Here is a 12,507-nt window from a genome sequence, read left to right on the forward strand (position 1 = left end):
ATGAGAATTTCTTTTTGATTTTTTTCTAAAATGAAAACATCATAGTGACATTTATAGCCCATAGTAGAGTCAGTATTTATTTTATATACACTTAGTATTTTAGGATATATTTTATAGAATTTGCAGGAAAAGAATATTTGGGTTATTTTCAATGCTTTTATTATTCTCAGAACAATACGATTTAGCCAGGCTTTCTCTAAAACAGCTAAAAGAAAAAAGAATCTTTTGAAACCTTTTGTCAAAAAAAAATACATTGGTAATTATAAGCTTTCAAACTTAGAAAAGTCTAAGAAATCTGATTTAACATCTCATTACAACTTGGGTTGTATGTGAAAAATAAGGAAATCTGATTTAATATCTCACTACAACCACTGTATCTCAGTTTTATGTGAAAAATAAAGAAATTTCTCAGACATAAAGAAATGCTCATTCACCTTAATGGAAAACTTTTAATACATTGATTTCTTCCTGTATTAGAGAACTTTGATGAGTCACTGATGACAGCAATCTGCATTTCTGTCCTCTTGGTTCATTTCAGAGCTCATCCAGAAAATGAAGGGACCTCTTTACCATCTGCCGACTCCTGCACCAGCCCTACTAAGATGGATTTATCATACAATAAGACGGCTAAGCAGTGCCTAGAGGAGATATCTGGTAAGTGACCTGATTGATGCATAGGCCAAACTCAGAATTCTTGTAATCTCTCTACATAAGTCTTTTTTATTAAGTCATATTTGTGCTATACTGTTTTCCCTTAGGCATATATGGACTGTGTACATTTCATGCTTCAGAGATGTTTCGGTATTTGACTGTTTTGCTTAGAATGATCTCTTTGTTGTTCTGTAAAGAATTCTGTAAAGAAGGGTGGTGCTCTCAGAGGCTGAGATTTTAAGTAATTGTTGCCCTCAGTCAAGTTGAATACTCTCAGAGACAATCTGGAGAAACTTCTGTTGTTAATAAGGCAGTCCTTGGATGTATTTGCAGATTTTAAAAATATTAATGATCATGTGGGAATGTTAAGTTTTCATGGCCAATCCAACCCTACTTTATCTTCAATTCTGTATTATTTTGTATATTTCTGCAGAGTGGCTCTAAATGTGTATTCTGTGAAAAATCTAATTATGGAAACTTTTTTCATTTTATATAAATAATGTAAAAAAATGCCATATACAAATTCCAGACCCAATTTGTCAGATTCTCAGCATTAGTGCATTGTTTTTCCTAGGATCTGGATAAGCCTAGGCACATAGCAAAGGCTTTTGGAATAATTTTATTATATACAGGTCAGTATTCACAAGGAGCAAAGTAGGCTCTTAACACAATTAAATGCTCCTAAGGAGAAAAAGTCCCTGATTCTGAGAAATATCAAAGGCAGAAGGAGAAGGCAGAAACTAGAGGATGAGCTCACTGGACGGCATCACTGACGTGATGAACATGAACTTGGTCAAACTCCAGGAGATGGTGAAGGACAGGGAAGCTTGGCATGCTGCAGTCCATGGGGTCGCAAAGAGTTGGACATGACTGGGCGACTGAACAACAAGGGGAAAGAGGGTTGAAGAACATTTTATGTGTTTCCAAGTTTAAGAATGCATAGACATAGAGGTATATTTGTTAGTTCAGTAAATCTCTGGCTCAGCCCTTATCTATTTCTAAGGAAAAAACTAATAGAACTGTTTAATTTTTTAAAAATTACTGCAGTACTCCAAGGACTCAAAATACTGCTCTGAAGCTCATGAGCCTAACCATGTCACAAATTTGGAAGTTAAGAAACGTCCTCATTCATCAGACTTTAAACACTTTGGCAAGCATTAGCCGTTACTTCAGTATCCACCCGTGGATATTGACAACGATGACAGCACAGCATCCCAAGGGTTCCTTTTGGAATTAACATCCATGGTATTATTAGGCTTTAGAGTTTTCATGTGGGAATTAAAATGGGTCAGTGCAGGGTAAGGGCTGAAATGGTAATGCCAAGGCATAGGTATGGGGATGTTATGGGGGGAATTGCTTGAACGATTTGTAGATTTTTTTCAATCACTAGGAGAAGGTGTTGGTTTCCCATAGTTCCAGATAACCCCACGGTGATTGATGATATATATCTGTATTGTGACTATATATTATTTAAACATAGTGTGGTATGGAGATGTATATGTTTTACACATTTCTTTATTCATGAATGCCTTCAAATAGTATCAGTAAGCCTACAAATTATAAGAACTCAAATCTGTAGGAGAAAATGCGTTTATTACACTTTGACTTCAGATTTTGATGTGAATTTTACAAAGAAACTTGTTTTTCTGAAATTAGTATATCACTTACTATCTCTAAACATGTTTGATTCTTTCTTCAGTTTTTTTATTCTTTTGACCATTTGTTCATTTTTTCATCCTTCCACCTAATATTTCTACTTATGTAAGTCAAATCACTATGTTGTACACCGTAAACTTATACAGTACTATCTGCCAATTCTATCTCAATAAAACTGGAATTTTTTAAAATTTTCCATTTAATGTTCTGGTTTTAATAAAATATTTGAAAGTGAAATATAAACTAGACTTTAACATTTTACAATAGCCTGATGGATTTATTAGAAGGTATAATATTAGTTTTTACAATAATTATTGTTGTAGAATCATAGATTTGAATCGATAATTTAGATAGGAATATAATAAAAGAAAGAAAATGGCAAATAAATGCCTAAATGAGGCTGATTTGATTGCATCATTCTTATGATCATGTGTTTAAAGTGAGTCTATGGTTGCAATATTGAAAATTTCTGTCAATGCAAACTGGAGATTTCATGAAGGAAAGATATTTCATTATATTCAGTAAGCTATCATTCATTTCAGTTGAGTTGCTCAGTCGTGTCCGACCCTTTGTGACCCCATGAATTGCAGCACGCCAGGCCTCCCTGTCCATCACCAGTTCCCGGAGTTCACTCAAACTCACGTCCATTGAGTCGGTGATACCATCCAGCCATGTCATCCTCTGTCATCCCCTTCTCCTCCTGCCCCCAATCCCTCCCAGCATCAGAGTCTTTTACAATGAGTCAGCTCTTCGCATGAGGTGGCCAAAGTACTAGTTTCAGCTTTAGCATCATTCCTTCCAAAGAAATCCCAGGACTGATCTCCTTTAGAATGGACTGGTTGGATCTCCTTGCAGTCCAAGGGATTCTCAAGAGTCTTCTCCAACACCACAGTTCAAAAGCATCAATTCTTCGGCACTCAGCCTTCTTCTCAGTCCAAATCTCACATCCATATATGACTACTGGAAAAACCATAGCCTTGACTAGACAGACCTTTGTTTGCAAAGTAATGTCTCTGCTTTTGAATATGCTATCTAGGTTGGTCATAACTTTCCTTCCAAGGAGTAAGCATCTTTTAATTTCATGGCTGCAGTCACCATCTGCAGTGATTCTGGAGCCCCCAAAAATAAAGTCTGACACTGTTTCCACTGTTTCCCCATCTATTTGCCATGAAGTGATGGGACCGAATGCCATGATCTTCGTTTTCTGAATGTTGAGCTTTAAGCCAACTTTTCCCCTCTCCTCTTTCACTTTCATCAAGAGGCTTTTTAGTTCCTCTTCACTTTCCACCATAAGGGTGGTGTCATCTGCATATCTGAGGTTATTGATATTTCTCCCGGCAATCTTGATTCCAGCTTGTGCTTCTTTCAGCCCAGAGTTTCTCATGATGTACTTTGCATATAAGTTAAATAAGCAAGGTGACAATATACAGCCTTGACATACCCCTTTTCATATTTGGAACTAGTCTGTTGTTCCATGTCCTGTTCTAACTGTTGCTTCCTGACCTGCTTATAGGTTTCTCAAGAGGCAGGTCAGGTGGTCTGGTATTCCCATCTTTCAGAATGTTCCACAGTTTATTGTGATCCACACAGTCAAAGGTTTTGGCATAGTCAATAAAGCAGAAATAGATGTTTTTCTGGAACTCTCTTGCTTTTTCCATGATCCAGCAGATGTTGGCAGTTTGATCTCTGGTTCCTCTGCCTTTTCTAAAACCAGTTTGAACATCTGGAAGTTCACGGTTGATGTATTGCTGAAGCCTGGCTTGGAGAATTTTGAGCATTACTTTACTAGCGTGTGAGATAAGTGCAATTGTGCTGTAGTTTGAGCATTCTTTGGCATTGCCTCTCTTTGGGATTGAAATGAAAACTGACTTTTTCCAGTCCTGTGGCCTCTGCTGAGTTTTCCAAATGTGCTGGCATATTGAGTGCAGCACTTTCACAGCATCATCTTTCAGGATTTGAAACAGCTCAACTGGAATTCCATCACCTCCACTAGCTTTGTTCGTAGTGATGCTTTCTAAGGCCCACTTCACTTCACATTCCAGGGTGTTTGGCTCTAGGTGAGTGGTCACACCATCATGGCTATCTTGGTTGTGATGATCTTTTTTGTATAGTTCTTCTGTGTATTCTTGCCACCTCTTCTTAATAGCTTCTGCTTCTGTTAGGTCCATACCATTTCTGTCCTTTATCGAGCCCATCTTTGCATGAAATGTTCCCTTGATATCTCTGATTTTCTTGAAGAGATCTCTAGTCTTTCCATTGTGTTGTTTTCCTCTATTTCTTTGCATTGATCACTGAGGAAGGCTTTCTTATCTCTTCTTGCTATTCTTTGGAACTCTGGATTCAGATGCTTATATCTTTCCTTTTCTTCTTTGCTTTTCACTTCTATTCGTTTCACAGCCATTTGTAAGGTCTCCCCAGACAGCCATTTTGCTTCTTTGCATTTCTTTTCCATGGGGATGATCTTGCTCCCTGTCTCCTCTACAATGTCACGAACCTCCATCCATAGTCCATCAGGCATTCTATCTATCAGATATTCCCTTACATCTATTTCTTGCTTCTACTGTATAATCATAAGGGATTTGATTTAGGTCATACCTGAATGGTCTAGTAGTTTTCCCTACTTAAATCTAGGTGAGAGAATACTGGTACAGCAGTGATGAAAGGATGGTAGCCATAGGGAAGTAGACCAATGAGGTGGCAAACTCTGGCATTTCTTCTAATGATCTTGTCTTCTTATCCCTCCTTGAGCTACTTACTCTCCTGTTCATACCCTAGATCTGGGCATCATCAGAATCTGGACCTTTTCTATAATCCCACTTGCATGCAGCCCACTCTTGCTCATAACAACCTCCTTACTTTTCAGTGTGCTCCCTTTCATTCTCTGCCAACACCACTGGTTCTAAGATGTCTAAATCGTTGATCCCACTACCTAAAACTTACCCCCACCAAACTCTACATGTCCTTTCTTCCTTCCTTAATCAGATGAATTCTGATAGTGATGGAATATGATTTTACTTTTGCATTTACTCTTTACTTCGTTACCCCTCTCTTACTTCATTGTACTCATTGGATGAAACCATAGACCTAGTGATGTTCAAATCTCCACCTAGTCTGTACCAGCAATGAATGAACCTGGAGAAAAACACATGACATGTTGACGTGATTTGCTTTACATTCATGACCACCAACCTCAACTGAGTAATTAATGCTGCCCGGCAATCATTCTATATTTCTCTGGTGCATTTACTGTTTTTTGTCATCTAAGAAAAATCTCAAGATTTTGGATGACAGTTTTATACCTTTTCTCTGCTTCTCAAATCTCCACTTAAGCAGAGAAAAATACCACTTAAGCAGACAAAAAAGAATTTCACAAACCCCTGCCACCATACCTACCCATGCCCAGCATTTATACTTATTTGTTGTTCAGTTGCTAAGTCGTGTTCAACTCTTTGTAACCACATGGACTGCAGCACGCCAGGCACCCCTGTCCTTCACTATCTCCCAGAACTTACTCAAACTCATGTCCATTGAGTCGGCGATGCCATCCAACTATCTCATCCTCTGTCGTCTCCTTCTCCTCCTGCCTTCAATCTTTCCCAGCATCAGGGTCTTTTCCAATGGTCAGCTGGTATATCTGTTTACTCCACGTTTACTTGAATTAGTTTCTTTTCTACCTCTTTAATATCTCCCTCTATACCAAATCACTCTATAGCCCACAGGATGCTGCTCTCTCTCCAATCATAATAAAAAACAACAACTTTTCTCGATCCCTTCCACCACTTCCTTTCTCTTTCTGATTTCTCTTATTGCTGCAGAAACCACAAAGTACACAAACACTTGATTTTATTGCTAAGCCATACCTTAGACTGGCCCATAGAATGTTTCTTCAAAAACAGTGTGAGATATGAGAAGGTAAATGTTCTAGGAAGTATAAAAAAATGATTCTGGCTCTTGCATTGCTATTATTTAGCTGTTTGAACTGTTCCTTGGTTCCCTTCGTTTTATGAGGTGACTATAATGATGCTTAATAAACTCACAGGATTGTTGTGAGAAAGGATTTCATTCCATTCATCTTTTCAGTAATCATCATCGGTTCTTTATAAATGCCAAGCATGCCAAAGGCTAGGAAAACAAACATGACTAAGACATGGGTTCTCCTATAGAGGAATAAGAGACAAACTTTAACACCATGAATAATTGAATTACTAGATTTATGGGAACAACTAACTTTGCTGCAAAGATTTATTTAGGGCTTAAAAGAAGGTCACATGTGTATAGTAGAATTCTAATGGATAAAGAAATCAGAAAATAATATTCCAGGAAAAAGAAACTTCAATGAAAAAATTTTGAAAAAAAAAAAAAAACACTTACCTTACTATTTTCCTCTATTTCTTATTGTAAAACTGAGCACATTTGGGATTTTCTTAACTCACAATTTCAATGCTATTGTTGAACCTTTACCGCTAAATGTTGCTGTGGGGACCTCATACATGTAAATAATATAGAACTCCTCTGATGTAGTTAGTCTTGGCTGGATAAGATCAGATTTTGTGAATTGTTAGAGGCTATACAATTTGGAAAATCCTGAAAATAATTTTAAAAATACAAAATTGCGTTGTTTAGAAAGGGGCTCAATCAAGTAAGAAGCTCTGTATCTTAAATATCATTGGCTTCATAGTGGACGTACCTTGATGTCCTGGTACAGTCTTACCTGAACACATTGCCACGTCTTCTAAAAACAGTGCCTTGATTTTCTTTTTGGGAACCAACCACAGCCTCATGAACCTTTGTTCATGTGGTTCAGATGAAATTTACCCAAGCAGATCCTTTCAGAACAACCCATTCTGTTGACCACAGGGACTCTTTCGGGGTGGACATGTGACTCAATTCAGTTGAATTGGAACCAGTGAGAATCAGTCTTAGAACTTTACTTGACTGTTAGGAAAGAGACCTGTGTTTTTCCACTAGATCCGAAGTTAATCAAAAGAAAGCTTGGAGGTGCTGACAGTTAGTTACCTTCACCCTCCTGTGAAACAAATGTAGAGAAAACAGAACCTGAAGTAGGAGAGAATTAGCTCAATGTCTGAGCTCCCTGGTGGCTCAGACGGTAAAGCGTCTGCCTGCCGTGCGGGAGACCCAGGTTCAATCCCTGGGTTGGGAGGATCCACTGGAGAAGGAAATGGCAACCCACTCGGAAATGGCAACCCACTCCAGTAATATTGCCTGGAAAATTCCATGGACTGAAGAGCCTGGTGGGCTAGTCCATGGGGTCACAAAGAGTTGGACACAACTGAGCAACTTCACTTTCACTTTCACTGAGCTCTTGAACAAGCCATGTGAGAAACTCCCTCCCTTCTTCCCTGCACTTTTATGTTGTGTTACCCAAGAAAATCCCTGTTTGTGCTTAAACAAACATTAAAAGCACCTCTATTGCATGACCTGTGAGATGCATGACCTGTAAAGTTCTCTGATACTATTAAGGAGCAAACCTGAATGGTTCATTTTGAAAAGAAGAATTGTTAGAGAGATTCACTAAGTTACCTAGGAAGCTCAGCTTGTTGTATAGCTCATGTGAATTTATAAGAACAGTGTCTTCATGATTAAATGTTCCCAGAAGTTAAAAATTTAAATTGAGGTATAAATATAAGTATCAGAAATGAATGACACTCAATAAAATAGCATTTTATAAAGAAAGCCCAAGACTTTTACAGTTTAGAAACCTTATATCCCTCCAAAGTCTTTATGTATTTCTCTCAAGTTTCCTGTTGTTTCTCATGTTCCTGGGGAGCAAACTAGTAATACTCACCCAATCTGATGATGATGTTCCTATTAAGTATTGCAGTCAGGTGATATGTTTCATGAAATTTGTGACACAGAGTGAGTAAGCTTCTTGCTTCCAGCCTATCATTTAGGAGTCATGCCATGCTCACAATATTACAAGTTCAGCTGAAATAGCAGTTTAGATTTACTGCCTGGCTTGGGTTTTATTCTCTGTTTCATTGACAAAAAGAATTTGGCCTCAGAAACCATCCCTGTCATCAAGTATCAAGAGATTCTGCCAGATGTACTTTCCATTTCACTGGAATCATTTAGAAAGTTTTTAGATATTTTTTTAGTACATACATCCCCACATTTCCCTTGTTTTGCATAAGGCTATATACCAATGTGTATCACATTTATTTAATCCACTTTTTCACCTTTATCTAGAATTTATATTCAACTGAAAAATGATGGTAGATGCCAAACTGAAACAGAATCAGCAAAGCCAATATGTCATTTGTAAAAATGTAAGTAAATAATTGGATGGACTCAGGAAGTAAGAATTTAGATTAAACAGAGAGATAAACTAATGGTTACATGTGTCTTTTCCCGACTTTCCAGTCTTTGTATTGAATAATGGGAAATACTTCATATTTAAGATCTTTGTAAATGATCATTTATCTTGCCTCTTTCTTGGACGTTTATAAAGACGAAGATGATAAAGCTCAGGTCATTTTAAATCAGTTTAGATCTTCTACTTAAATAGTTACTTTATAATTATGCTTACTAAAGAGCTCAAAAACATTCCTTCTCAGAACATTGTAGTGGCTATGTTTTACGTGAGGTATTGGCTAAATTAGAGTGAGTCACATCTTCAGCATTGATTGGGGGTGTTTGTCTCTTATGCCCTGAGGCTTTCTCTTCCACCTGTATAACATACATTAAACAGTTTAATATAAACACATATGAATACACCCATGTTTAAATGTACTCCCAAGCAAGCAGAGATAACTGCCTTTAGAGAAGCAATAATTAGGTTTCTAGCTGTTGTTCAGGGTAAACTTAAGTCCTTAAGGATATAGTTTCCAGAGGAAGAACTACTGTAACTACAAGTTGATGGTGTCTTTAAACAAAGAAACAAACACAAATGCCCTTTTGATGCTTTCCTCTATTAGGTTTATGTCTTCAAAATAACCAGCCCCTTATTACTGAATCCAGTGAACTTAGCCACCTCTTCCTAAATTCACTCCTACAGAAGATTATGTTTTGCCCCACTGAATCAGAATGGACCATGTGGATTCGTTTGACCAATAATCGTGAATGGAAAAATGACATGAACCATTGTTGAGCAGAATCTGGTATTTCTCATCTCTTTTTCCCTCTTTCATATCAATATATCCCAGACTATGGGAAGTTGCTCTTTTAGTACGGTTCTTAGTATGAAGGGTACCTGGATCAGAACTGCTGCCAATGTAGAGTGGACATTAATGTGAGCAACAGTGCATCTTTGTTACTGGAAGCCAGACATTTCTAAATCATTTATAAATACAGTATAACTTAATCTAAGCCAGAATTTCTCAGCCTTGGAACCACTGACATGTAGTCTGCATAATTCTTTGTTGGGTGGGAGGAGGTTCCTTGTCATTGTGGCATCATAGCAGCAGCACCGGCCTCTTCCTCCCAGGTGTCAGAAATACCACACCCCCATTTGTGACAAACAAAACTGTCTCCTGATTCTGCTAAATGTCCCCTCAGGAGGACCCAGTTAAAACCACTGGTCTCAGCCTATAAGTTATTAAAGTGGGGTTCCAGAGCCAGCAGTATCTGCTACATCACCTGGGAATATGTAGAAATGCAGCGTCACAAGCCCTCCTTTCAAACTGTCTGAATGAACAGGTCTGAGGATGGGGCACCACTGGCTAAGTTGTAATAAACCCTCAGAGAGGTTCTGAACATTTAGGTTTGAGAACTGCTGGTCTAAGCTGACTGCTACACAAGTTTCCTTGTATAAAAAGAGGGCATCATTATTGCTTTACTTATATATGCTCAACTCTTGATGCCTAAAGCAAAAGAATTCCATTTTTGGTGAATCTGTAAGACTTTATAAGCTGCTACATGTGTACTTCAGCATAATACCTATCAAACAAATTAATGTTTTCTAACCTTAACAAATTTACTCTGGTCTTGTAATCTAGTGATTCACTGGGTCACGATAACTCCAAACGAAGAAAGAAAAAGCAAAACAAAACTCCAAAGTGGAGTAGCATTCTAATCTTTAAAAAAGCACTTTGTAGAATGATGTAGAAGGCCAGTTTTCAGTTTCTGAGACTTAGCCTTTGTGCTCTTGTTTTCTTTAAACACGATATCTTTATACATTTGTTTATCTCTGGCTGTGCTAGGTCTTTGTTGCTTGCACAGGCTTCTCTCTGGTTGCCACCGGCAGGGCTGCCCTTAGTTTCAGGGTGCGAGCTTCTAGTTGGGTGGCTCCTCTTGTTGCAGAGCACAGATTCCAGGGCAGGCAGGCTTCAGCAGATGCCACTCCCAGGCCCTAGGGCACAGATTCAAGAGTTGTGGTGCTTAGTTGATTTGCATGCAGCAGGTGGCATCTACCAGCATCAGAGACGAAACCTGAAGCTCTAGTATTAGCAGGTGGATTCTTCACCACCGAGCCACCAGGGGGGACGTAAGCACATTTTATACAAACATAATTTATTTTTGACAAGTGGAGAATTGAGAATCTGTACTTAAAATTCACAGGTTCATTTAATCGCAAAATTTTTTTATCACAAGTAATTGCTCTTCTTTCCATCTGATTCTCTTTTATGTATCTGTGTACTCACGTCCCTCTTGAGCTTGAGCATAAGAAACAATTAATTTTGCAAAGTAACTTGTTATCTATGTAAAGGTGTAGGCAGTGTACATTGTAATGATAATTTATATAGTTAGAAGATTGGGCATCCCCCTACCCCCAGCTTTGGCTTTCCCTGGTGGCTCAGTGGTAAAGATTCCAGCTGCTAATGCAGAAGACATGGGTTCGATCCCTGGATCAGGAAGATCCCCTGGGGAAGGAAATGGCAATTCACTCCAGTATTCTTGCCTGGTGAATCCAATGGACAGAGGAGCCTGACGCGCTACAGTCCATGGGGTTGCAAAAGAATCTGACATGACTGAGCAGATAGCAACAACAACACGTAGTTGAAGTTAGCAATATGATGTGAAAAATCAGAATTGATTTGATCATATTAGCTCAGGAGATTATGTGCTAGGGAATTATATCACTTTGAATGACACAAATATTTTAATCTGTTTCTCCATGCTTCCCCCTTTTGGAGAGGAATGTTTATGGACAGAAACAATCTCATAAGCTTTTCCTTGATATTCTTCTCATTAGCTCTCAGTAGAACATGGTCTCTACTACACTTGATAAGTATTTTCAAAGTCTTCCTAAAATCAGAATTTCAGGATGGTGATTGTAAGGTAAATACAAGAAACTTAGCCTTTAGGTTGTCTGCTTTTTATCAAAAGATTAAAAATAAAGACCGATTACACAGTGATAAGCTTAAAGAATAGACTAGGAAAAATGTTCCATGTCAGAAAACATAATACACATTTTATGTTTTTGGCATGTCACTGTCTTCCACACACTTAGCCATTAACTCTCAATTATATACTTTAAGTAAAAATATCCCTTCTCAAAATAAATTTAAAAAAAACTTTAAAAGGTTTTATTTTTTCTATTTTTATAGGAAGAAATGTTGACTTTTATTGTACAGTAGGATTGTGTAATCCTAAATATCCTCAAAATAAAAAGCCCTTGATTTTCCTCTTTAAAAGAGAAGGTGAAGTCTTTCCCTTTAAACCATTATCTGCCTGCCGGTGGAGTGTCATGCTCTGTTTTTTAGGTCCTTTACCCTCTTGAATTTGATTTGTGCTTTTGTAGCACGAATCGCAACATTCAGAAGACAGATCTGCCTGCTTCGGCTGCCTGCAGCTATGGAGAATTAGTCCGTCATTCTCAGTGTCGTGGAGCGTGTGTTATGTGTGAGAGTGAGTGAGTAAGTGTGTGTGTGGCGGGGGGCTGTGGTGAGTGCGCGCGCGCGTGCCTCTGTATCTGAGGCGGGGTAGCCTAGAGTGATTTAAACGTGAAGAGGGTTAATCGTGTAGCATCTCATTCAGGCTTGGCTTTGAAACCTGTGGCATGCTAGGCTGGACAGCCGCTTCCGTGCCTCTGTTTCAATTTAGCAGGATGCTTGCTGCCATGGCAGCCAGCAGCATCCACTGCAGCAGCACGGAAGAGCCGTAGATCTGCGAATGCAGGTGGAATACTGAAACACGAGAGGCTCGTGCAGGGCTGGCTTCAGCGCTTAGTCTGCTGTTAAACGGGGCTCTGATGAGGAGGCTGTGCATGCTACACCATGTCACTTCCTCTAGAGTTAAGGG

At 38.6% G+C, this 12,507-nt stretch overlaps 1 protein-coding gene and 1 non-coding gene across 3 annotated transcripts in view; both read left to right on the plus strand.

Annotated features, from left to right (window-relative positions):
• Positions 1 to 12,507, plus strand: part of NAV3 (neuron navigator 3) — a 378,120-nt gene that overhangs the window by 193,838 nt on the left and 171,775 nt on the right. For both annotated transcript variants that reach the window (XM_068970243.1, XM_068970244.1), the window contains exon 9: positions 539 to 654. In XM_068970243.1, coding sequence (XP_068826344.1) covers positions 539 to 654 — 116 coding nt within the window. The remainder of the gene's footprint in view (positions 1 to 538; positions 655 to 12,507) is intronic.
• On the plus strand, positions 7,397 to 7,468 carry TRNAG-GCC (transfer RNA glycine (anticodon GCC)). The gene has a single exon. It is a non-coding gene; the product is annotated as a tRNA-Gly (tRNA).

The sequence above is a fragment of the Capricornis sumatraensis genome, chromosome 4 (genome assembly GCF_032405125.1).
Source record: "Capricornis sumatraensis isolate serow.1 chromosome 4, serow.2, whole genome shotgun sequence".
NCBI lineage: Eukaryota > Metazoa > Chordata > Mammalia > Artiodactyla > Bovidae > Capricornis > Capricornis sumatraensis.